At 36.9% G+C, this 26,983-nt stretch overlaps 1 protein-coding gene across 1 annotated transcript in view; it reads left to right on the forward strand.

The window, feature by feature from the left end:
* Positions 1-316: 316 nt before the first annotated feature.
* The window catches only part of PAPOLA (poly(A) polymerase alpha), a gene marked incomplete at its 5' end in the record, with an annotated part of 39,216 nt that continues 12,549 nt past the window's right edge, over positions 317-26,983 (forward strand). Inside the window, 13 exons of the mRNA XM_079537477.1 lie at positions 317-584; positions 826-1,765; positions 10,417-10,587; positions 11,182-11,248; positions 12,269-12,350; positions 12,796-12,905; positions 14,428-14,481; positions 17,214-17,325; positions 18,382-18,471; positions 18,568-18,706; positions 20,105-20,177; positions 21,606-21,726; positions 22,670-22,754. Of these exons, the coding sequence (XP_079393603.1) occupies positions 317-584; positions 826-1,765; positions 10,417-10,587; positions 11,182-11,248; positions 12,269-12,350; positions 12,796-12,905; positions 14,428-14,481; positions 17,214-17,325; positions 18,382-18,471; positions 18,568-18,706; positions 20,105-20,177; positions 21,606-21,726; positions 22,670-22,754 (2,312 nt within the window). The remainder of the gene's footprint in view (positions 585-825; positions 1,766-10,416; positions 10,588-11,181; positions 11,249-12,268; positions 12,351-12,795; positions 12,906-14,427; positions 14,482-17,213; positions 17,326-18,381; positions 18,472-18,567; positions 18,707-20,104; positions 20,178-21,605; positions 21,727-22,669; positions 22,755-26,983) is intronic.

Raw genomic sequence — 26,983 nt, forward strand, 5'->3', positions numbered from 1 at the left:
ATAATTTTAAAAAAATACAATGACACATATAAAAATGCTTTCTGTGTGGAATTGCTATACATGCTATACACGTAGTACATGTACTTTCCTAAGAATAAATTTTTGAGCAGCTTGTGCAAAGCATAATTTTTTTTTTTTTTTTTTTTTTTTTGAAGTTCAGAACTTGATCTTTGTGGATCACTTCCACCTCAGGCTAGTCTTTGAGATAGATGTAGTCTACTGCAAACAGGGCTTTCATAGCTTATTATTAGAAAACAGTCTCTCTGCTCCGTGTGGGATCTAAAAAAGAAAATAGGTCTGATGTAGGTGAGAAGGGATGAAAGCCAGCCCACGCCTGAACAGAATTCTCTCTTTTATTCAACGAAACGAGGTGGAGGGACCTTCCGCAGGCGGCCCCTTCTCAAGACTCGAGGGCCCTGGCACCGGCCACGGATGCGGGAGTCGAAATGCCCGCAGCCGCGCCGCATCAGTTTCCATGACAGTTAAAGGCTCCCAGGCCGGCCGGCGCCAGCGCGGAGCCTTTCGTCACAGCTTCGCCCCTTCCCGTCAACCCCTTCAGCGGGGTCGCCCCAGCCTCGCCCCGCGTTAGCCCGGCGGCGCCGAGGTTACAGGCTGCCCCGCCACGCCGTGCGCACGCGCCGCCTCACGGCCGTTGGAGCTTTGTTTTCAAACCCCGGCGCACTTCTCACCAGAACTACAGCTCCCAGGATGCCTCCCGGCCCCGCGGCCAACTGAGCGTGCGCGGACCGGCTAGCGTGCGCGCCGTGCGGGGGTGGCCGCGCCGCTGCGTAGGTCCCCCCCCGTTCTAGAACGTTGCTGTGGTAGCGCCCGGGCGCCATGTTAGAAGGCCGGAGGGGAAGAGGAAAGTGAAGCGGCGGCGGCCGGGCCCGACGAAGGGCTTTCTCTTCCCTCCGAGCCCTCACCCCCGCCCCGGCCCCTACCATGGTCACGGCTCCCGCTTCCCGGCGGGGCGAGTGACCGGTCCGGAGGCGGCAGCGGTGGGGGAGGACGAAGAACAAGAGGAGGAGGGAGAAGGGGAAGACGCGGCGGCGACGGTGGTGGTGGCGGCGGCGGCGGAGGAGGAGGAGGAGCCGGAGAGACGATGCCGTTGTAAGTTGGAACCCTCGCGGAGCAACTTACGGGCCCGCGCCTCGCGGCCGGCACTCGGCGCTCTCTGCCTCTCGCCCTTCCTCGCTCCCGGTCCCCGCCGGCCGCGTGCCCTTCCGGTGCCGCAGTGCGAGGGGCAGCGGGGCCGGCCCGCCCCGCTCCTGCCTCTTCCCCGCACCGGGGGAGACGCTGATGCGGCCTTTACTTTGTCGTGGTCTTTTAGCGGCCGGAGGGTGAGGGGACGTGCGCGGGGCTCTGGCAGAACGCCGGCTCAGGAGGCATTGAGCGGCAGCGCCGCGCGTGTTTATATCCCGCCGCCAAACGCGAAGCTTCCCTTTCCTTCAGGAGTGCCGGCGAAGTCTCTCCCACGGCCTCCGAGCGAACGATTTTCCCTCATCGTGCGGGCGGAGGAGACCGGGGCGGCGGTTCTCACGCGGTCCCAGCCCGGCCCCTGTCCTTGCGGAACTCCCCCGGCCCGCGGTGACTCCTGCACGGCGCTGCGGCTTACAGCGCCCCCTGCCGCCCCTCCCGCCGCCACGCGGGGCCGGGGCTCTCCTGCACGCAGCCTCGTGCCTGGGGCCCGCCGCGCCGGCACCCCGCCGGGGGCCTGCAGGGCCGGAGGGAGACGCGGCTCTGGTCTTGTTTCCTCTCCGCTTCCGTTTATTCCGCCCCTTCCTCTTTTTTTTTTTTTTTTTTTTTTTCCCCTTTTTTTTTTTTTTTCTTTTGCCGCCGTTTTGACGGCACATGGTTGAGATGAAAAAACTCTTTTGTTCCATAGTGCGAATGTTAATAGATTATTTATCCTGAACAAGTCAGTGATGGGTGTGACTTGTAGGTATAAGGTATGTGTACACCTGAGAGAGGGTGGGATATTGAGTTAAAAATAATTTGGAGTTACAAATAATTTGGAATTACTGCAATCACTGTTGTTGTTTGTGTGTACAGTTCACGTACAGAATAGCCCAGTTTGCTTATTGAATCTAAAATACTGCTGCATTCATCACGGTGCAGATAATTTGAAACAAAAATATGTGGCAGGATTGCCACGGTGGGTGAAGATAATAGGGAAAATGGTCATCCCAAGGAATTTCTGAGCTATGTATAATGAGAATGCAGTGTATTCGTAGATAAGTTTTGCACATGTTCATTATGTTCCGGAATGAAAAGTTGCCAGAAAGTTTGAAGTGTGCCATATTGGATTTTTTTAATTCACTGATTGTTTTTTTTCCTTTGTTTCTTAAGGAAAACAGGAAAGTGAGATACTTTGTTTGCTTTCGTTTGTAGTTTATTTTGCTGTGACTTTGTTTCATAACAACATTCAAAGTTTTGTGCTACTTCTAATGAATGAACTGTAACACTAATGATCTTCTACTTCAAAAGGTGTAGAATTCCTTGCTCAGTTTTCCTAAAGTTGAAATTTGATACCTAAACTACACATTCTTAAGTAACATTGTATAGTTTGAGTTGCAGATCACTTCCTGATCTTTCAAGACCCCCCTGTAAACTTTACCTTTGAGGATGCTGTCTACTATTGACAAGCCAAGTCAGAGCTGATCTCTCACAAAACCAGCAGCTTTCATAAGTCTTTATGTCAAAAGCGTTAGTTTGAAGTTCTCAGCAAGTGTGCAGCATACAAGGTGCTTCAGTTGTAGGAGAGCAGACTCAGGTTATATTGAGGCTAATAGCTGGTATTTTTTGAAAAAGCCTTTTCATGGTTGATAAAAGCATTAAATTTATCCTGGGAACTTGTGTTTACCGTGATTGTCATTAATTCCTTATGTAAAAGAAGAGATTTCCTTTATGTAACTAATTTTGTAGGGGTTTTTTGTAGTTTGTTTTTCTAGGCCTTGATGGAAACAAAAGTAAAAAGCAAATATTTCTCGTGTTATAAAGATACGTTTCAGCTAACTGTTAGATAAACAGTAGTCGTTGGTGAGCATTGTCTAGAACATAGGATGGCAGGGAGAAATGAAGCTCACTGAGTTCCATATATTTCAATAAGGATGAGGTTTTACGGAGAAAAGTTTTGGAATCAATGAAGTGGTGCTGTGTTTCTGTAAATTGATGATGCAGTCTCTTCATGTAACCTGGGCTTTTTGGTCTCTCCAAACAGAAATCTGTCTCTCGTTAAACTACTGATATTATTGCATCTAAAACTTCTCTGCTGAACTTACTCATCTGCTGAAGTCTTCGTAAAATCTTTGTAAAAAAAACTTTTTTATCTTTAACCATAAATGGAAAAAGCACACAGAATCAGCATTCTGAACACTTAAGTGTAGAAGTGCTGTGAAAGTTGTTGGTTCTATTAACTGGTCTTTGACTTTTGGGGCATGGGTAGTGGTTTGTTTTTTTTAGAGTAGAAAGTCAAGTTTATAAAAAGTATTACTTTGTGAGTGGGACAAGGTAACTGTTGTGTTTCTGAACAGAGCTCAGGTTTTTATAGACTGAATTTTGGAAGGAATTAAATGCTTACTAATTCCAGAAAGCACCAGACATACTCCAGAAGAAATTTGCCTTAAAGCTTTGATAGTCAAGGGGAAACTCCTCTAAAAAATTCAGCTGAAGATGAAGTTGTTGGATGTTGTACAGTAGGAACCATAAGGCAAATGGGTGCTTTTGCGGTAGTTTTCAGTCTTCTACTGTGACTCCAGAAAAAAAAAAGTTTGATACCTGTGAAGATAGATACAACACAGTACTTGGGAACGCAGTTATTTTGGGCTGGGTGAATTTCACCTTGGAGGCAAGTTAATCTCTTAATATTGAACCATTTCATCTGATTCCTGTCTTTGTTGCTTCCTGATATTCAGCCTTACAGAATTTCTTAAACTACTACCTTGAGTGTTTTGTCTCAAGAATAGCAATAAATCTCGGGTGGCTTTTTTTTTCTCTTTTTTCCCTTCAGTTGTTGCCTGCGCAGTCCAGAAACAATTTCAGCAGTTTAAACCAGAACATCAGAAACTGTTGTTAGTAAGAATGTCATGGATGGGTGTGTGTCTGGACGTGCTGTTTTTGCTATTCTGTACAAAGACTGTCCCAGACAGATGAGCCAGAGGGGACGATTGCCATAGCTGAATCTCTTCTTCCATACTTCTGTTGTTTGTCATTGCATCTGCGTTAGGTGCCTTGAACCTACCGTACTGGCAATTTACACACTTTATTTTTTGCTGAATTTGAAAACCTTTTGCTCAGAAAGGGCAGCTGGATTGTCTTAAGGTGAAATGCGTGTTTCCCAGTGATGGGTTTGTGCAGACTTCATTGAGACTTTTCGTATATTCCTGAGATGTTGTGTGTAGTGGTTAATACATTAGCATTAAACAGAAACTTTAATCTGAAATTGACGGGTCAATCCCTGATGGTGAAGTCTTCAAAATAAACAAAACTTTTTGAGACATTCTCTGAAATCTAACATGCTGGAACTTGAGCTTTGTGAATTTAGCCCCAGTTGATTGATCAGATGTTGTGATGACCAGCGTTGCTTCAGGAGTCTAACTTAAGTGGCTTATCAATATTTAAGACAGACTGAATTTTACTGATGTAGTCAGTGGGGGCAAATATAGAGGATAGTTACTGAGAGTGTTTAAGATGGATGTTCATATCTGGAGGCAAGACTGAGCCAGAATTCCTGACTGAAGTTAAACATTTAAAATTAACTTTCTGTGGGTTACTGGTACTACTTTAGGACAGTCCATGTTTTTTCTTGTTTCATCAGTGTTGGCTGTATGGTCTGGACATGATAATTAGATGATAACTTCTTTTTTTCTGCACTGTTGTAAAATGGTTTCAGCTGTGGCTGTATTACCTGGGTTTATTCTTCTTGATTCGGTATTTATTGATAACTGTAAGATACAACCTGTTTTGGTTTCTGAAGGAGAAAAAAAGTATCTTAGCTACGTTTCCGTAAACTTAATATAGACTGGACCTTTGTGTGTGTGAGGGGGTTGGTAGGGGGAAAACTGCATTACAGGTGTTCTTTTCTGAGAGTTGGAGATTAATGTTTGAATATGAGTTATTGCATGCTACCATCATAGCTGTGGTTGAGTTTGCTGATGGTGTAAACTGCTTGAAGAGCCTATGCTCCTTAAATGTTCAGGACAAAATAAAGCGAGAGCCACAGTGTCTTTAAATTTAAGTCTACATTTATTTTTCTGCAACTTTTTGTATTGTGTTATTGGCAAAAATTTTATTTTCATAGTAGTGCAGGAACCACATCTGTGCGTGTTTGTGGTTGATGGGAAATAAACAACATCAGCCTCAAAGAATATCGTAATCTTCATGATCTTAAAAGTTTAGTCTCATTAAAATGAATAAGTAAATAAGCATGGTTTGAGTTGTCTGCTGGACTCTGATAGGGCCTAGCAAATCTACCCCTTATGTTAAGACTGAATGGTTGGGTTGGGACTTTATGTTTTAGTTTAATATTCCTTGGTTTTGTTAATGCTTAACTTCAATGAGAAGTGGACTTGACTAGCCTTCTCACTCCCAATCCTAGGGACTTAACTTCCCTAATCCTCTCAGCTAGAAGGTTAGTGTTGATACTTGCCTGGCCTTTCCTTCTGTGTAAATTTGCTGCAGGTCTAGGATTGTTAATTGTTTTCTGGCTAAAATGTAAGGTGAATACAACATTAAAAATAAGCATGAGGTTAAATTCTATTTTTCAGTTATAATTTATTTTCCATTTATAAAGCTGTGAGCAAATGCTTTATTTGAAATTTGTTTTCTCATCAGAGGTAGAGGAAGAAACTCATACTTCCAATTGTTGTATTACCATTTTGAAGATTTGCTGTCACTTATGTAGATGAACGCGAGTTACGTAGAACTTGATTGATTTTTTTGCATCCCAAAATGAATTTTACACAGATTTTCCATGCTGAATACCATTTCTTCTGTACTTTGCTGATACCTTCTGAGATGCTGTTGTACTGAGGGCAGTCTTCTGAGTAATGCTTGATTTGGCACCTTAAGTCCAGTTTGATATATGAACTATCATGAGTACGAATTCACTAACAGTGTGCTGCCTGACTTGTGTAGCGCTGGTCAGTGAGCTCACTCACATCTCCCTTGTTAGTCTAGTGGTGTTCAATCAATCAAAACACACATGGCTCGATCTCTGAAAGAACTTTGGCCATGCCCATGCAGAAGTCACGTGACTAGCCTAGTGAATGGTGCAGTTTATTTGCAACAGATTACAGATTCTTTTAGATTGCTGGTGATAATTCACTATCTGCAGAGTATGTGAGGTTAACCAAGAATAATGCAAAGTGCACGCAAAGAACTAAGAGTAATACAGCCTGCTCCCAAGTGTGCTAGGTTATAAAACAAGCTCTGCAGAGATTACTGAGTTTCTCTATCAGCGTAGTGGGTTGTGTGAGCCTTTTCCAGTAGGTGTCAGTATAGAGGAGGAAGACAGGCTCAGCCTGTTGACAGATCCCATGGACCAGTGATGTCCTGTCTTGTCTGCAGTGGTACCCTCTCCCATATTTTCTCTTGTAATCCATTTCATTCTATTTCTTACACTACCAATGGAGCTTGAGTCACACTAGTCATTACATTTATTCTGATTGGCATAAAATTCTCATGCGTTGCTTTTAAAGGTATGGGATAAAAAAATTCAGAGTGCACGGTCAGTGGTCGTGCCTTTGAGATGGTAGCTTTTGGGATGGAGGTGTGTTTCAGCACTATAATGGGCAAAAGTTCACCAAAAGATGGCATTTTGTCAAAAGGATGACAGACTTTTGGCCAGGGTGGCAAGTAAGCAGTTTGGCCCCACCACCATGTCCCCATCCAGGTGTTGTTCTTAGAGTCAGTACATCAGATTCTCCTGTGTTGTGGACACCTAAGGTTGCCTAGGGAACTACTGTGGATCACAGAACTTGGCCACGGAGTCTCCATTTCTCTCCAACTTCCATTTTAATGGCACACCTGTTACACTCTGCTCTTATACCTCTGCTATATCTTATGCAATTATTACATGTATGTGAAGGAGCTTATGGAATGGCCTTAACTTCACTGCATGTCAGTAGAGAACTCGGTCAGCATTACTGATTTGACTTCAGAAGTCTCCTTTATTATTTCTGTGTCAGAGTCTTTTTTAATACAGAAACCATTTCTGCCAATGTGGGTTTAGTCAGGCTTTTCTGTGAAGTGCAGTACTTGTTGAATTGCATGTAGTTATGGATGAGTGAAGCTTAGCAAGTTTATGGGAGAAAAATATGCAAGTAAAACTAAATCATTGTTTTAACTTACTGGTTTAAAAACCTCTAAAAACAAACTGTAACATTTCAAAAGAATGTTAATTAGAAAAAATAAAAAAGTTGGCAAAGGAAAAGAGAAGTTGTAGTTCAAATTTACCTGCCTGCTTTGTGGTATAACTAAAAATGTGCATAACATGCAAGGGATGTTTATGTATCGAGAGCTTATATTTTGTGACCAAGTGGTCAGGCACTGGAACAGCCTCCCCAGGGCAGTGGCCATGGCACTGAGCTTGCTGGAGTTCATGAAGAGTCTGGACAGTGCTCTCAGAACTATGGTCTAATTTTTGGGTGGTCCTGTGTGGAGCCAGGAGTTGGACTTGATTATCCTTATGAGTAGTTTCCAAGTTGGGTTACTGTAAGATTCTTTCAAATGGCTGAAAGTACTGTTAATGTTGACATCTCTAAGAAGATTCTCTTTAAAACGAGATTGAAGATTCTCTTTAAAACGAGATTGTTTAGTAACTTACTTTGTCCTTAAGAGCAGGCAGAGCGCAGAGGGTCGTTGTTGGTGGTGCAGAGTCCGGTTGGAGGCCTGTAACTAGCGGTGTTCCTCAGGGGTCTGTGCTGGGTCCGGTCTTGTTCAACATCTTCATCAATGACCTTGATGAGGGGATAATGGCCACCCTCAGCAAGTTTGCTGATGATACGAAGTTGGGAGGATTGGCTGACACGCCTGAAGGCTGTGTTGCCATTCAGCAAGACCTGGACAGGCTGGAGAGCTGGGCAGAAAAAAACCGGATGAGGTTTAACAAAAGCAAGTGTAGAGTCTTGCATCTGGGGAGGAATAATTCTATGCACCAGTACAGGTTGGGGGATGACCTGCTGGAGGGGAGCTCTGCGGAACTCGATGATCTCTGGAGGTCCCTTCCAACCCCTACAATTCTGTGATTCTGTGATTCTTAACTTGAATTTCTGCTTTATATAATTCGTCTGAACATCAGTGGTTTCGTTCACAAAAAGTCCTAAGGTCTATATGAATGTTTCAGATGCTACCAAATTATTTGCTTGGCAATTAAAACCTTAGTTAGAGGCAGGCGTGTTAAATATTTCAGAGATGATTACTTAAGGTTGATTTTTATGTACTATTTTTGATATTTTTTTTCTTCCTGCTTTGCTTCCTTTTTTCCTTTTTCCAATCGGCAGTTGTACCAGGACTTGCTAAGCGGAAAGTTTAGCTTGCAAAAGAACAAATTATAGGGCTCAAAATCACTTGAATTAAATCAGTTTAACTTGTGGAAAGTTATACTTGTTTTTGTTGGTTTTGGTCAGTTTAAGTTTATATGCTTTTATCAATATTCAGTCTTCATAAAAATGAGGAATTAAGTCCTGAGCAGATGATGGCCAGATGATGGAAGTGAAAATAAAGTTGTGCAGTAGCTTTTCTTAGCAGTGCAGTAGTTAGGTGAAAATTCTACTTTATTTTGTTTTATTTTATTTTACTTTTGGTAATGCAGTGATGCGTGTAAACATGGAGGAGTGACAATACAGTGATACACTGGGGAGTGTTGCATTTGCCAAGAACGAGACTTTCGTAGACATGGTCAGTCAGAATATCTTACAGAGACAAATTGCTTTTTAGATTTTGTGAAAGCTAAAGGAGATCAGATTGATCATAGAGCCTTTTCCCTTGTAGAATGAATAGCTGAATTCATGAAAGAGAAGTATTAATGTCTAATCTGAGCCCAAACTAGTAATATATTATGTACATCTGGTGTTAAATGCAAACACTGCATTATAGTATTGAAGGAGTAAGGTTGTGTAGCAAGAGCGTAACACTGAATATTAAACATCTTTATACAAATATTGCTTTAATGTTCAGATAATGATTTAGATGTTGGAAAAGCTTTTTGAAGTAGCTGTTTATTTAATGTCTACTTTTCTTGAGATGCGTTGTGATGAGGGATTATAATACTGGTCTTGTAAGAGCTCATTAACAAGTTTGTTTCATATTTTAATGGAAACATTCTTTTTGGTATACTTTGTGATTTGTCACTTTCGGGTATAAAAATAGTAATATACATAACTTAGAGGAAACTAGTCAATATGTCCATATAAAACTAATTTCTAATGCTGCAAGTAATATATAGAGCTACTTTAACAGATTTACATAGGGTAGTTTTTACATCTCTGAAGTATATAAGCAGCAAGGGTCCTAAGTTCTTAACAGTTAAAATTTGGCTATTGTACTTGTTAGGAACATATCATTTCTATGATATGGAGCAAGTTTAAGAGTTTTTTGTTAGTTCAAATAAGCTTTAACTATGTGAGTATAGTGTGCAGCAGTCATGGAGTCTAAACGCTTGTATGTTTCATAGGAGCATATTTAATTTTGAAATACTCAGAATTGCTGCTCTGAAAATAAGGCCCTGCTTGAACATGAATGTCACAAACACATACTGAGCATCAGTAACTGCCTGGCTGTTCACGTACTCCAGATGCTAATCTAAGAAGGCAGTTACTGATTTCATAATATTATGATACCTTCACCTCTGTGTTTCTCGTTAAACTCTCTTGCTTGCTTGCCTGTCCTTTCAAAACCTTGAAATCTGGAGAATTGACTTGAATACTGTCCTTGCGCTTGTAGTTTGACTGATAACTATTTGTTTAGTTTGAAAAGATGATCCTGAAAGGTTCCTTTCAACCTAAATCATACATATAGCCTTGATTCACAGAATAACAGTACTTTCGCCAACAAAAATTGAGCTGTCATTGTTCCTCTAAACCATCCTGTATTGCTAGCCAGAAGAAAAGTCATCTTAAGGGTAATTATGTGATGCTGTTGAGCTCAGAATGTGCTAAAGCTTTCTTACTTAGGTGAGTGTTTTGTGTAAAGTCAGTTGATACAGAAGATGGTGCCTCATAGAAATTTGCAACAGTGCAAGAGAAAAGTAATTGTACCACTATCTGTAATAACTCAGAATTAATACAGGTTGGTCTGGGATGTGACTATCAGCAGGCTTTATTTTTTTTTCTTTGGCGTGTGTTGTGTTTGCTACTCAGATAAGAATGAAATATATATGTTGATTCTGTCAGTAACTTATCCAATTGTCTTTATTAGTCCTGTTACAACCCAGGGATCACAAACACAGCAACTGCAGAAGCATTATGGCATTACCTCACCTATCAGTTTAGCTGCCCCCAAGGAGATTGACTGCATGCTTACCCAGAAATTGATTGAAACCCTTAAACCCTATGGTGTATTTGAAGAGGAAGAAGAACTGCAACGCAGGTGAGTAAACATGATTGCACCAGTTTTCTCTTTAACTGCTGAACCCCAAGCATGTTTGCATTCTTTTAGATGCTTTTTTAAAAGCTTCCTGAAATACTGAATTTATTTTCTATCTTCAAGAGCAGTGTGTTAGAATTAAAATAGCCTGTAAATATAGGAGATTGGCTTGCATTTTTTTCCCGTGACTGTTTTGTTCTGGTTGCTCGTCTTTCTTTTTTTTTCTTTTTTTTTTTTTTTTTCCTTGTTAATAAGCTTGTTAGAATTTTTTTTTCTCACTTTTCTTTAAGATTCATGTGGTTTAATCTGTTTTTGTTTTTCGAAAGTGTGTAGAATCCATTTATCTAAAATGTGTGTAAACCTTGCATGCTTGCATTGCTTCAAAACTGAAATTACTGAAATATCCTTAAGGAAGAAAAAGTGGTGTGTGACTATTTTAAGAGTGCCTTTGTTTCATTGTGTTTTAGAGATGAGATCTGTAATTAGATCTACAATGTTACTCTAGTCGATTCATTGTATAATGATAATCAAGGTCTTAAAAAAAGTGTTACTGTGCTCTTATGTTCGTGGTCTGTGATTCTGCTGTTTTATCTATAGGATTTTAATTTTGGGAAAACTGAACAACCTGGTAAAGGAATGGATACGGGAAATCAGTGAAAGCAAGGTATGGATATATTTTACTTGAAATAATTCAGTCTAAGACTGCTGTATCGAGATATTTTCAATATGTATTACCAATTTTAAAATGATGCATCATAGGAGAAGAGAACTCTAGTTGTTTTGTTTTTTTTTTTTTAGCTGTTTTTGTTTTGAGCATGTTTAGAGTTGTATTCATTCTCTGTGCTTTTATGAAATGGGCATTTAGACAAGTACAAGGTTATTTGAAAAAAAAAAAAAAAAGAAGAAGAAAGGACGTTATAAAAGAACAAAGCACATAATGTACAAGTTGTTCCTTGGAAACAAAATAGAAACTGGATCTTGACTGGTGTAAGATCTGAAACTACTTGAAGTTCATCCAACATACTTTATTTTACAGTTTGTTTTCAATTTCTTTGTCTTTTGCTGTGTGACTACTAGTGAATTGTAACATAGTGCATCCTATTCTGAAATGATAACTGTCTTTGGCCACTGTGAAGCTGTGGCTTTAAAAGTTCTTTAAACATACAAACCTGGGAACTTTAGTATCTTTATGATAGTAAGTGGAACTAAACAATTTTAGTGCAAAATAGCTTTTCTCACAAACACAAACTTACCTTAAAGAATGTAATCTTGATGTCTCTGAATGAAAGTAATTTAATAAACATTGGTATTGTAAATGATATTTTTCTGTTGCTTTAAATTTAAATGTCATAATTTTGAAGTCAGCTTAAAGTGCTCAAGCATTAAGAAGGGTGAGTTGAGCATCTGTAATATTTTGAAGCTCCTGAGGTATAGAACTGCAGAAATGATTACCAAGACTGAAGCAGTAAAGTTTAGCATAGTTGTGACGTTACAAATAAGTTTCACAAATGCAAAATGTACTTCTCTTTTAATCCGAAACAACGTCTGTATAAGGAGTGAACTGCTATTCAAAAAGATGTTAATCTGTAATAACATGAATTTTATGGATATTTTTCCTTTTATAATACATGTGCCATTATAGTTTGCTAAAGTAAAAATAACCGATTTTGTTTGCTCTGTTTAGAATCTTCCACAGTCTGTAATAGAAAATGTTGGAGGAAAAATTTTTACATTTGGATCCTATAGATTAGGGGTCCATACAAAAGGTAAAATTTGCATTTGTTATAAAAACTGTTTCATGTCTGAGATAGTGACATATCTAAATGTCGTGCTGAAGTGTTAGATTTTTGTCAGCCACTAGTTTTCATTGTAAGTTAAAACCTGGATCTATCCGTGCTCTTGTGGGTTGGAAAAAGCAGGGAGGGGGGGACACATTGTAAGCTGCTTAAAAAAAACCCAAGAAGGTTGCATACTTGGCTTCTCATGGCTTGTTCGTTTTGAAAATTATTGCAAATATGGCAAAATAAAAGGATATATGTATTGTGTGTTTCATGGCATGAACTTTTAAAAAGTCATTCCCAGTCAACTCTGGGAGCAGCTATAGAAAGAAAAACTAAATTTTGCTTTATTCTAGAAGAAAAATCTGACTACTGTTGGCATTTCATGTGTGTGAAGTGTGAGTAACCTACTTGCATCAATGAATGCTTCCAGGTGCTGATATTGATGCCCTGTGTGTTGCACCAAGACATGTTGAAAGAAGTGATTTTTTCACATCATTTTATGAAAAATTGAAACAGCAAGAAGAAGTAAAAGATTTGAGGGTATGTGATCTACTTAATAGAGCTGACTGAAGTGATAATGTTGGGAAGTGCAAGATGGTTCCTTGAATAAGTAATTGCAAATTTGGTGTCAAGGCTTGCTTGGATTTTTAGTTAAACTGTTGCAAAATGTATCAACATATGTGAAATATTTAGAGATTCTTGCAGTGTTTTTTTTTGTTTGTTTCACTTACTGGATACAATCGTTTCAAAATCTGGATGACAGAAGAAACTCCTGGCCCCATGTTGTAAAATTTTGGCTTGATTTCTGTGGCAGAGGCAAATGTAAAAGTATTCTGTCCTGATCTCTTTCAGGCTAATTTGTTTTTGATGAAAGTTTTATAAACAGTAGCACAACGATGTACTTTTTAATGTTGTGCATATGTAAACCATTACAGTGATTGATATTTACTAGGTATTTTATGTTGTCTGTCAACTGTGATTCTGAAAATTGAGGTTGCATTTTTAGATGCTTGTGCAAGATCGCCATTGTGTAAAGATGAAGATTTCCCTCCGAGGAAACAAAAAGGCAGTAGCAAAAAAAAAGAATGTTGTTCTCTATTATACGTGAATGACAAGCCTTCCTAGGTCAGCCTGGGAGTTTTAATTTTTCACAGAGTGAGGTTGGAGTAGAATTTCTCAGCTTCAGTTCTTCCTCCTTAGATGAAAATCATTGCTGGCAAATGTTAAAATTCTTTGGTTTAATCCGACTCTGTCCTAGAATAAACTTGTCTGTCTCTGCAGTGTTCTCTTGCTCCGTGCATCCCATAGTTAGTAACTCCATCAGTGTAGTGCAAACATCTGGTGGTAATGCTACGTGCGCTGAAACTACTGTTCTAATGCTTTGTTGTCTGAACTCTTTTTAATAATCTGGCTTTCAAAATTTACTGTAAATTTCTTTAGTTGTGATTCAGACTTTTGCAAAAACAGTTCTCTGCATATTTGCATCTAGTGTGAAGTTCAGTTCAGGAAGATGGTATTCCTAGCAGATTGCAGAGTAGATATGATACTTCTTGTTTTTGCTGAAGATGCTATTTGTTTGAGTATCTCATTAATGACCCCATTTAGAAAAGATACTTGATGTTTTGTTTTTTTAAATGGGAATGAAATTGCATTTTGTCATTTCTCATGTAATATTGGTTGCAGAAACAATAGAAAATAAGGTATTTGTTAAAATAAAAATCTCCATAGGTTGTCTTAGAATATTTAGAGGAAAAGGGGAAAAAAAGAAGCTTGATTGTGAGCTACAGTGTAGTGAGGGGAAAAAAAAGGTTGGACCTAGAGGTAACATCATCTGAGCTGGCTAGCGTGAATTTGGGTTGTAAGTTAAATCAAGGTATCTGTAGTGCATAGTAGATCAGTGTTTAATTCCTCCTTGGTGGAAAAACATGTAGCTCACAAATAGAACTGGAAGCAGAGGAAAGCATCTGTATATGTGGTATTTCCTTATGATTGTTCGGATCTACTGGCTACTGCTTGTTTTTCTCTATGCTGCAAGTAAAATACAACTTTTTTTTTTCCCTAGGCTGTTGAAGAAGCTTTTGTCCCAGTTATTAAACTATGTTTTGATGGAATAGAGGTAAAGATTTTACTTTTTATTTTGGTAGAACGTGGTTAAAGCAAAGATTTCAGCATTTCCTTACATAATATTGGTGAATACAAATTCTGTTAAAGTGACCGTGCTAAATTCATATTCACGTAGTTGACAACAGTCCTTGGTTGTGGAACCTCAAAGTGCACTTTTAAGACTAGCCCTTCTTAGCCTGCTTAAGAAGTTGTGTGAAGATCTCCCCATTCCTTTTATTATTCTTTTTGCTCTTACCCACTTGTATTGATCAGTTACTGACCTATGGGGTACCAGTATTACTGTTACTAAAGAATTAACGTTGAAAATAATTTAGTTCATAAATTTCTTCAATAAGTTTTTTTTACTTTTAGTTATTAACTGCTCAAAGCTCAAATTCAGATGTGCTTTAATAGCTTATACTAAAGGAGAATCTTAGGAATGTGTTGCTGAAGGGAGTTAGCTGGCCCCTTCACCCCTATGTCTTCGTGGTTTTGTTAAGGTGACTGGAATTATTGCTTCTGTCCATTTTGTCTGTAGCCTCACAGATTGGTTCTTGTGGAGCAATAAACTTGCTTAACCTGATTTTTACTATTTTGGGAAGTGCTGAAGAAAGCTATTCTGTTTTCTTAGAGGATACTATAAATCTTTTTCAGACCATCTTACAGACAGCCTGTCACTTTCTTGATGACAGGACCTGATAGAAAGATGCACATTCATATACACAGTTTCTCAGAGGTCTACTTGAATAAAACTCGAACTGGTGGGTGTAAGAAGGGTTTACAGTGAGGAAAAAATACCCCAGCTAATTATCTGACATGTTACACAGTTTGAAGAGTAGCTGTAGTTAGGTGTAGCATTGTAGAGCTCATTCTCTCCCAGTGTCGTTTGGATCTCTTCCTTGCAATTATAACCATCCTTAGGGTATTGGCAGTTTCTGAATCTCAAGATGATGATGAATCATCTCACAATTCCAGCTTTATTTTTTGTATTTTCACTGACGTTTATGTAAATTGATGCTTAGCTGGAGAGATGTACTTATTTCAAATTAGAGAGATGTACAGAGGTATGTGATACTATATGGTAAGCTAGAATATGATTTTTCATTTATTTCAGACAGTTTATTACAGTTGGACACCAGGAACATTCTTCTGGATAACATTTTCTATTTACTTAGCTCAAATATTCTTAAATATTGAAACTTGTCATAGATAATTGTTGGTTATTTGTATTCTTTTTTTCACTCATGTTCTAACAAATGTTTGCTCTCTCTCTGTAATATTGAAAAGTGAAAATGGGGGAACTAAAAGGACTACTTACTATAAGTGTAATAGTATTTAACTCTGCTTCACTCATCTGTAAATGATGGGATATGGTGGCTTAGATTTATGAGTGGAGACTTAACCCATATTTCTGACAGTACATTAAATAGATCTCTTGTCTTGAACAAACTCATGATAAGAAGTTGTCTTAAGTGCAGGTGTTGTTTCTGATGGTTTTGTTTGTGTCAAGTACATTGGGATTTGAAGATTTTTCTTTAGTTTTTCTTTAATAATAAAGGCAGAAGGTGCCAGGAGTTACTTTCTCTTCTGTGAAGAAAACATTTAGATCTGAGGGAAAGGCCTCTGATCAGTTATGTAGTGGGCCTCAGTTATGTAGTGTTCTTGTCAGTTAGATTTTAAAATTTTCTGTTAGTTTGTTTTATACTGGTAACATATATTGCTTAAAATAAGAATAAATATTCTTGATTTTTGCTTTTTCCTGTAGATAAATGATTTGGTTTTTTTCTTGCCAAATATGATACAGAGTAGGCAGTTCGTTTCCTGATCTGGAATATCTTTATTATTGAAGAACTTTTGAGCTGCTAGGCCTTCTAATGGTCATAGTAGTTTATTTTGAAATATAGAGTGATAGTTGCTCAGAAATCAATGCCTACTATTTTATTGGCTCATGGACATCAGATGCAGATGTTGGTGGTCTGGCAGTAGAGGTGGGACTCTGGAGAATATTCAGTTACATTTTGTTGCCATGTGACAGATGGCAGTAGAGGAACAGTTCTGATTGGTAGTGCTTTAGAAGCGAAGGTATGAGACTGAAGTCTTCCATGTGGGGAAAAAATGTGAAGCCACATTCTGGATGACCATGCAGATTTTTACGAGTGTGGCATGCAGGCTCTTGTTCATCATTGATGAAAATACGTAGTTGTGTAGTGACTGTGTTGAAAAGTGTTTTTTAACTGAGAGTCTTTTCTGTCAAATAATAATATTGTGCTCTTTGTATCTGTTGTAGTTTCTGTGGAAATAAATAGGAGGCATTGCTTTTGGAGCAACCAACATAGTATTTCCAACTCAAATAGAAACTTCTCCTTTTTCTATAATTTGGTGACAGTGTCAACTATTTCAGTTCATTCTGGCTTACCTTTTCATAATTCACAACATTCTGCTATGCCAGTATTCTGGACCTAGAAGTGCTATTTGTCCCTCGAGGATTTTTGTACTAACAGTGGGCATAATTTTTATGCACTGTTGGAATTGTATGCATTGTTTACCCTGTTGGAAAAGGAGTCTTAAAATAGACAAAACATCTAAAAATGGTTCATTTAATGATTGTGAAGGGTGTTACTTTGTGTTGTTTAAATAGATTAGTTGTGCTAGGAAGAGTGCTGTACTTAGTCAACTTCATGAAAATGGATTACAGAAGAGAAGAAGAGCTATCTAATGTTTTTCTATTTTTTTCTTTGTTCAAAGATTGATATTTTGTTTGCAAGATTAGCGCTGCAAACTATTCCTGAGGACTTAGACCTCCGAGATGATAGCCTACTTAAAAATTTAGACATTAGATGCATACGAAGTCTTAATGGTATGTATTTGCAAATTTTGTACAGACTTTGTCAAATCTTTTAATACGTATCTTAGATTGTTTGATGTATTAGATGAGTTGCAGACTTAGGTAAAAATGCAGGAACTCCATATCAGAGTTGTTTTTTGTCAGCCAGATTTTTATGAAGCTTTTCCTCTCAATTGAATAAATGATGCCCTGTAGAAACTAATAAGATTGGAAGGCTTTTAATGTATAGCACTACCTATTTCTATATAAATAAAGATGTCTGCATTTTTTAAAAATTTTGTGTGTTTTAGTATGCATAAACTTATACAGAATCACTTCAAGGATATCAGTTGGGGATCTCAAAATTCTCCCAGATCAAGTTGGGATCTCTAGTAGTTTACCAGCTTGAAAAACTCTTACGTTTCTGTAATATTACATCTTAAAAAATACCTATTTATGGAGAGGATACTCCAGCCAATATGCAACTTGGCACGTGAGAGAGAGGAGCACATGTATTACTGGTTTCTGTACAGTCTGAACATTTGATAATATCAAGTGAAAATTGTACATTTTTGGCAATGGGGTGCTAGGATTATCCCAATTCCCATTGTTTTGTGATATCCTTGTGTGGTTTCTAGAATTCTTGTTTGTCTTTTCACATTTTCCTTCTATTCCTTAGGAGAATATACAAAACTTTTTTTCTTTTTTTTTGTTTTTGCTACCAGCTCTCTGCAGCTTATATTATTATTATTATTCCTTTAATTCCTTTTAAATTCCTTTTAAATACATCAAGTAATATAAATGCATATGTAGTAATGATACAATTAATATGTTGAAACGCTGTTCTCTTTAGCTTGTTCTTGTAATAAATTCCTGCAAGCTTTGACTTTAGGCTTCCAGGCTTCCTGTGCTGCTGTAAAAACAAGATGAAAATTATCGAGTGACAAAATAATCAAGTTTTCAGATGCAAAAGTCCCAAATAAGCTTCTAATGTGCTGATATAAAGTTTGACAAATTTTAAGGTGGGAGAGAAGAAGAGAGCAAAAAAACTTGAGGCAGCAAATGTAATAGGTTTTTTTGTATTGGCAGGTTGCCGGGTAACCGATGAAATTCTGCATCTAGTACCAAACATTGACAACTTCAGGTTAACACTGAGAGCTATCAAACTGTGGGCAAAACGTAAGCAGTTTTATTCCAGAACTTGTGAAGTTTTCATTAACTCTTAAGGTTGCTGATAACTCTCTCTTTTTTGTCTCTTTCCTTCTCAATTTACAGGCCACAACATCTATTCCAATATACTAGGTTTCCTTGGCGGTGTTTCCTGGGCTATGCTAGTAGCAAGAACTTGCCAGCTTTATCCAAATGCAATAGCATCAACTCTTGTACATAAATTTTTCTTGGTGTTTTCTAAATGGTATGTTTTTTTAAAATTTAGTTTACACTAAAATAAAATTGTTTTGTAGACACTAAATTTTAGTCCTGTTTTTATGGTATCTTTTTCAGCTGCTACCAGATTAAGTTAATAGTGATGAGCATTGTTCTTGCTGCCAGAAGATAGTTAGCTTGGGTTTTTCAATAAAAGTCACCCAACAAGTTTTTTTCTTAAAGTAACTGAAACAAAAATATTTAGTTTTTTATTAATTTTCTTAAGTATTTGTTATAAATCAACATTACCCTTCATCCTTGTATGGCTAAATAAGAACAGGCATCAGAAATCTGAAGTCTTTTGACATTCAGATACTGAGATGATGGTGAGAAAAGGTATATCAGTAACTGGTATAGGCATATAACTTAAATGCAGTTCAAGAGAACCAGTGGCAAGTTTTTTTGTTGTTGATTTTTATTTTTTAAATTTTGTGAATGTGGAGATGTAGGTGTTTGGTTTCGTGTTACTGAGATAGTTACTTTAGAAAGCTGGTTTGTATAACTTAGGGGAACAGTGGGAAAGTTCAAAGTAAATTTAAAATGAACTGGATAGAAGTATACTTAGCAGGTTACGAACACTGCTTCTCCTGAAGGAACATCTCTGGAGACTGTATTGTTCACAAGACATGGACATACCTTTAGAATCATTGCAGCAAAATGTACCTTTATTTCAAGCATAGTGGCTTTTCCTTAGTTCTGTAGTTTTGCTGTTCTGAATTCATAGGTTTTATAGCCTCTGAGGATAGAGCATATTGAGTCTGATACAGAAAAATTGGTTCTAGACTCTATTTGTGCCTTACACTGCTGTACGTTTTGTATGTGCATTCCATAGGAGCATTAATTTATGAATACCAATTACCTGCTCTCTGCTCTTTATAAGGAAGATTAGCAGTGCTTGTGATGGTAGAGACATCTAGAGCATAAGTGGTGTTTTTGTGTTTTAGTGTTTCTTTCAGTACGGTTTCTTTTTGCGATTTGGATTGAAAAATTCTTTCGTGTTTAAGTATGTATTCTTTTTAATGATGCTACAGAGCAATTATCGTGCTAGCTGCTTTTGTATTTTGTCTGTGGAAGGGCTAGCATGAAGATGGATTCAGTATCAGTTTTCATTGAGGAGAATTTATTGTTTACTTCAGTTACCTAAACTACTTGTTTTAAAGTTCCAAAACAATAGAAATTAATTGTTCTGATGTTCTGGAGAAGCCAATTAAAGCTATGATGTAGTTCAACACTAGAAGTTATGTGAAGAACTACATTTAGTCCAGCTTTGTCTTGAGAAAATGATGCTTGAGAAGAGTTAAGAAGAGTCACATTCAGAAGTATTGTTTGTTGAACATACGTGGTTGTATCCAATAGTCTTATTCAGTGCTACAATCTTTTTGAACAGGGAATGGCCAAATCCAGTGCTATTGAAACAGCCAGAAGAATGCAATCTTAATTTGCCTGTATGGGACCCAAGGGTTAGTGTATTATTTTTTCCCCTATAAGTCACACTGTACAATAAATTCAGTTGCTTAAAGAATAGTAGGTGAACTTCATTGTAGATTTAATAAAATTAATATCTGGGTATGTCTTCTCCATAGTTATCTGTGATTCTCCTGAATATGCAGCAAAGCTTAATTTTGTAAACTTACTGCTTGAAGGACACTTGCTGAACAATGTATTTTTTACTACAACTTTTGTAACAGGTGTTCTTAAGTATTCAGTATAACTAGATATGCCTTGCAACAGTGCATTTTTGAAAAATTACCTAAAACTTTTCTGTCAGACTTAAGGTCTGTTAATTTTTGCAATTTTAGTGAATTCACTTTAATGCAGTTGGGTGGGCTCAGTTATACGTAACTGCATATGTAAACGTCTCTTCATCTTGAACCATATCTTGATGTCTTAAGTTTTTGGTTATGCTGTTTACAATCTTTGTAGCACCCATATTGAAGGCTTTAGACATGAATATCCTTCAGGTAGTCAAAGAAACAGTTTGCCACTGACACATAGTCATATTCAAAGATTTCAATAGAGGATAGTGTGGATGTATTTAGTGGTGTTTTACCAGTTTTAAATTACTTAATGTTCAATTCATCATTTTGGGGCAATAGCACCAGAGGTTGAGTTTTGAAACTGTTAGTATTTTAAATCTGTTTTTTTGACTGACAGATGTCCACATTTAAGCAGTGTGGGACAAAGAATATTTACTGTTATCAACTGTTATTATTGGGACAGTGGGTTTGAGATCAGTATGTGATACCACAGAATTGCCTGTGCAGCTAGACATAGTGGGACGAGTTATGACAGGGCTTTATCTTTACTACCTACAAGATTGCTACCCTAATGCCATTTTAAATGTATTCTGTGTGTGTGCGTGTGTGTGCGTGTGTTGTCCCTCCTTTTTTGTTTCCCTGTGTACTGTTCAATAAAAGATATATTAATGCAAGTGTTGCTTCTCTCAGGATACCTAGAGCCTCAGTTGTTAGGCTGGCTCTTTATTTTCCATAATCCAAGAAATAAAGTACAAATATTTTTCACAATGTCTGAAAACAGTCATTCCTATGAAGATGCTCATGTGGTGATGAAGTATCCTTGTTTTGATGTAAAAACAAGCTAGTTTCTATTAAATGGAATGAAATGGTTCTTTTCAGTTGGTATTTCTGGATTTCTGCATCTTATGTGCTGACAGGTTATAATCCTCCCACAACACTGTTTCAGAGTAGTGTCCTTTGTCAAAGCACTATCCTTGTATTCTAAACTTTTTCTGAACTATTTGTAAATTTACTTGGCCGACAGACTGAGATCTCTTAGAACTTGACTCAATATTAGCAAAGGGAGAAATCCAAATTTGTTAACTTATCTGTATGCTTGAAGATAAACTGATTGGCTGTTGTTATGTATAGGTAAACCCCAGTGATAGGTACCATCTTATGCCTATAATTACACCAGCATACCCACAGCAGAACTCTACCTACAATGTGTCCGTTTCCACACGGATGGTCATGGTTGAGGAATTTAAACAAGGTAAGTATTTATCTTATGCTCTCTATATAAATGTATTCAAAAAGATTTAAAATAGTTCAATTTTGGGTATACTTTTGGGGTGGAGGGATATTAAGTAACTTTGTAATGTGAGAATCTATTTTGAGAGATGAAGCTAGTTTGTTACACCTGGGTGGCTTGATGTTCTAAAGTCAGCACGGAATTCTGTGGTTCAGTCAAGAATTCTTCTTAACTTTTAGAAACCAAGGGTGATTAATTAGTGCCTAGTGCGCTGAAAATCACATCTTTGATTTTTAGGTTTATGTTTATGGCTTGTGTCCTGCCACATAGATTAGTAACTGCCATCAGGTGGGATTGCTGACCTTAATATAAGGCAATGTATGTAAGGCTTTTTCTGAATTCATTAGTTTATTCTATTCTATATCTACTTCACTAATTATAGTAGCTAAAAGATAATGTAATCAAAGCAAGAAGTAGGTACAGAGGGGCAACCACTGGTAGTTCTCATTGGGTCTAGCTCATTTTCTTATTGTTTCTTTGCCCCGTCATCATAAAAAAAAAAAAAAACAACAAAACAAAGACCCTTGCACAGGTGATTGAAAAAAAGCTTGTATAGATGATTGAAGCAGTGAAAGGCATCTCTCTTTGGAGTGAACATGGAGTGAACTCTGGTGAACATGAAAATTTAAGTTTTGCTGTGTACACTACAAAGAAAACAAAGATGTAATCATCAGTCAGAATTAATTTTAATTTGAGCATGTTTTTTGAAAAATTATCTGTGTAAATAATTACTTAAGATCTGAATAGAATGTAAAGCTCATTGGTAGATTCCTTTTGAATTTGAAGGGGGAAAATTGCCTACAATAACATCTGTTAAGTTAATAAGCTGTTTTTCTGTGGATATAAGATTGTATTAAAAAAAAAAAAAAAAAAAAAAAAGCTTAAATGTTTTTCTATAATTTAGGTCTTGCTATCACAGATGAAATTTTGCTGAGTAAGGCAGAGTGGTCCAAACTTTTTGAAGCTCCAAACTTCTTTCAAAAGTACAAGTATGTATTTTATGGCATGGCAGAATATTTAAGTTTTATCAGTTAAAATACTTAATGATGCTCTGTAGTGCAGGATCTTAAAAATATTTGACATCCAATAACTGTTTTGTTAGGATATTTCTATATAGGAGAAAATGCACTCTTACCCTTTCTCTTAGAAAATGAGCCAGATGATCGGATACCCTTTGTGTCTTTAGGGTGTAATTCAGAAGCCTGTTAGTTTGTGAACTAGTGTTTAGAATTTCACTATTTAACTATAGATTTGATATGTTGCCAATAAAATTGAAGATAAATCCACTGGTTTGACTGGTGTAAAAGTTATCTATTGGTTTCAGTAAGCATTCTAAAAATGGGTCTTGCCTCTCAGGAGAATCAAGATGATAAAATAATTATGGAGGTCAATGTTCAAGGTGAATACATACTTGATACTGTGTATTTTCTTTTGTCATTGCAGACAACAGTTTACTCTGATAATAAAGCATTTTTGCATTTGTGTTGACTAACTACCAGATGTACTAGCTACTACTGGACTTTTTTCATTAAAGCTTAAGGCTTTTGGCTCTTTATTAATACATTTTCACATCTAGCTTTGCTAATTTTGTAATGTTTCTACAATAAGAGGAAAATTGAAGTGCACACAACGTTTTTAGGGTTTCTAGTAATATACTTGTGGGGCAGAAGCTTGTTAAATGTATACTGATGAAAGTTGTATTTTTATAATAAATATGAATTATTAAATATGGACTACATCTTCTTTGCCCTCAATTGAAATTGGAGACCCATTTTTCTTGAATCGAAATCAAATATATTTTACAGCTGTTTCTGTGCTGGGTGGTTGGTTGGTTATGTACTAATCCAAACAAGATTGAAATATACAGTTCCCCCATTAAAAGAGACTGATGACCTTCATAATGTGTCTGTGTTTTGTTTCTATATCTTTTGCATGATAAAAGCTTTAAAACATTGGATGGCTTTTATGTTATAACTTAGAGGTAAAATTTGAAAATGCTCAAAGGGGCACTGCACAGTTGTTATTTTTTGAAGTTAAAAATGGGTGGCAGATAAATTAGTTCGTGCTCCTTCTAATATCTTTATTGTAATATTTTTTCTATTTTTGAAAGAAACATTGAATGTTACTTGAAATAATCCCAATTTCATCAGCTTTTTTTTCTTGTGTGTATCAGCTGTAGAATTTTATCAGTGCCACAAAAATTGCTTTTACCAGCACTGAAGATTCAGATTTTGTATGCAAAATCTTTGCTTTTTTATGGTATTATAGAGCATGTTTAAATTTAAATTACCCAAGATGCCCTCTGTTACATCATAGTAAGTTTATTTAAAACTTTGGTTAGTAAATGTTAGAAAATAAATAATTATATGCAGTCACAAGAGTGTAATAAATATGCTTTCATTGGTCAAGTCTCCATCTGAAAGCTAGGTATATATTTTTCTGCCCCCGTTCATCCTCTTTTCCTATTTAAATTGTGTGTGTTATTCACTTGTTCCTGCTGAAGCTCAAAGCTATGTTTAGTGTTCTTCTTGATAAGGGTAAATCTGATTCTTGCTGTAAGACAAGCTTTTAAATGCTTTTAAAAGCATTTCTTCCCTTGAAGGATAGCTTTAGTAGTCTCTGTCACTCTCCAGTAGAAATTAATTGCTAAGCATTAATTTTGGTCATAATCACTTTTGCTCTATTAGCTTTGTTTAAAACTTCAAGGATGTGTAACTAAAGAAATCTGGAGGCTACTGCATACCTGCATGGCCAAGAGTAGATTAGAGATTGCGAAAATATGGAAATCTGTGTTAATTATTTTGATATTTTTTTTTTACATCAAGAATTACTTGGTGTGAGGGAGTTGTGCTTTCTCCACTTTGTGTGGTTTCTAAATTCTGAGATGGTGGGAAAACAGTAATGAATTATGTTGCTGGCTGTAATAATTTGCAGGGAAATGACAGGGATGATTTCAGGCGGACATAACATCACTGTGAACTGTTTCACGAGAATGAAATAATTAGAACTTAAAACCAAGAGGTCAGTGTGGTGATGAGAGAAATACACTTGAAGAGCTGTTATGTTTTTCCTTTATTACCAGGGTATATCCTGCTAAATAGATAAATATGAGCATAATTTGAAAAGGTTTGTAGCCTTGATAGGACTTCAAAGCAGTGGGTATATTGTAAGTGTAAATCCTGGGAAGTTTAGTAAGATAAAGATGAAAAAACAAGTTCATGTGCTCTTGGGTTTTTCAGGAAGCCTTTTGTCTCTTAAAAATACTTCACTTTTATGTGTGTATACAAGTCAGTTTCATAATGTCTGTGTTCAGTTGCTCTTAGGAAAATTAAATGCTGATAGGGAGACAGTGGGAAAGGATAAGCACAAATTTATTTTCAGAAGAAGTACTTCCAACTAATATTATGTTTATCTTAGGTGAACGCCATCAAGAGGTAGTAACTTCTTTTTTTTTTTTTTTTTTTTTTTTTTTTGTCTCTTGTTGTAAAGTAATGGATACTCCTGAGGTTTTTTTTTTTGTTATGAAATGAGAAATGAAGAACTGATAATTGTTAGTGACTTTCTAAAATACAGCAGTGAGACCTTGAACCCTAAAGCAAAGTATATTTTCAGTAGTAAAAGCTGTTCTAAAGCTAAGTCTTAGTGAAAATGTCTATAGGGGTTTTACAGCCATTAATTCAATTTCAGCACAAATAATGCATGTATTTTCTGGAGTAGAGAGGAGAATTTTCGTATTTTCTTATTTTTCAATTCAGTGTTATACCTAGCACTATCCTGGCAAAAATATCTAATTATCAATCTTATTCTCATAAAGAAAGCTTTCTTTTTTTTTTTTTCCGTGTTTATCAGCTTAGTTGAGGTTCACAAGTGTGAAATCCATGTTTGTTTTTGGTTTCTTTTTTTCCCTGAACTTTTTAAATAAGTCTGGTTTTGTACTTATTACCTGGAAAAATGAGTTTCCTCAAACACTTGCAGTTTTGTCTCTGATTCTCTAATAGAAAACATCAAAAAGATTAACTTGTCTTTTCCATTAAATAAAATCCATTAATGTAGTGATAGGTAATAATGTAGGAATCTTTTGTATGATAGTACTATTCTGGTGCTCCTTAGAAGAAATCCGTATTAGAAATGAATGACTTATATGGAATTCGAGAAATGGACCCTTATTCTCCTCTGTGGTGTTTGAATATTTTTTTTAATGCTTGTTTTTTTAGGGTTCCTTCATCATGACTCAACATCCAGTTCAGGTGGCAGCATGTGTACTTAGATTTAACGTTTTGGAAAAATCTGTTAAGCTTCTCCCTCACTTTCTTTTTTGCCCAAAGCAATGATTGAGATTTTAGAAATAAAAGTGATAAGAATCATGATATTCTAAGAAGGAGATGAAAGGAGGAAGTCTTCAGTAAAACAGTATGGAAAACTCCTTAATGCTTTCTGTATGAGGAGGTTAATACCACCAAAATGTAAAAACAAGTTGATAAAACATGCTACTTAAAAGAGGAGGCAGGTTTTTTTGAGTCTCATTTTGAATCCATGTAGTTCAGTGAGATTTGCTGACTGAATTTAAAAGGACTATAGCATTCACCAGAGATTCTTTTCCTCTCCCTGTTATATCCCACCTATATGGATAAATACAAAAAATGTATAGTTACCAGTTCGGTCTATTGATTTTGATCTACTATTACAGTTTGAAGGTCTGTTGTATCGGAGTGCTCTTTGCACCATAGTTTTTCCAACAGCATTGACTTTGCTTTCCTTTCTGTGATGTATGAGTGTATAAACCCTCATGGTAGTAGTGATGTTTAAATCCTGCTTGGAGAATACCTAAGTAGACCGTATCAGTATAGTGAGTAAAGGCAGTTTAATTTAGCTAGGAGAGTCTGATTCAACATCGTATGCTTCAGAAAAGCCTGACTGTAGACGTGTAAGGTCAGCCACCCCACAATTATAAACTCAGGTTAAAAGAAAGGTTTTTTTGTATTGTTACTATTGAAGTTCATGATAATCATCTCCCTTTTTACTGTCCTAGGTTGCTTTGATTAAAGTACCATTTTTATTTTGTATCTTTGAAACTTGCTTACAGCGAGTGAATACTGGTTATCCTGGAATATAATTGGGAGCTTAAGAATTTGTCACCAGAGGAAACATTTTTTGCTTGTAAAATTCCAGATAAGCATCTTTAGGTGGTTCTAAAACGCAGATATGAAACTTTTGTAAA

The sequence above is a fragment of the Tetrao urogallus genome, assembly GCF_951394365.1.
Source record: "Tetrao urogallus genome assembly, chromosome: 6".
Lineage (NCBI taxonomy): Eukaryota > Metazoa > Chordata > Aves > Galliformes > Phasianidae > Tetrao > Tetrao urogallus.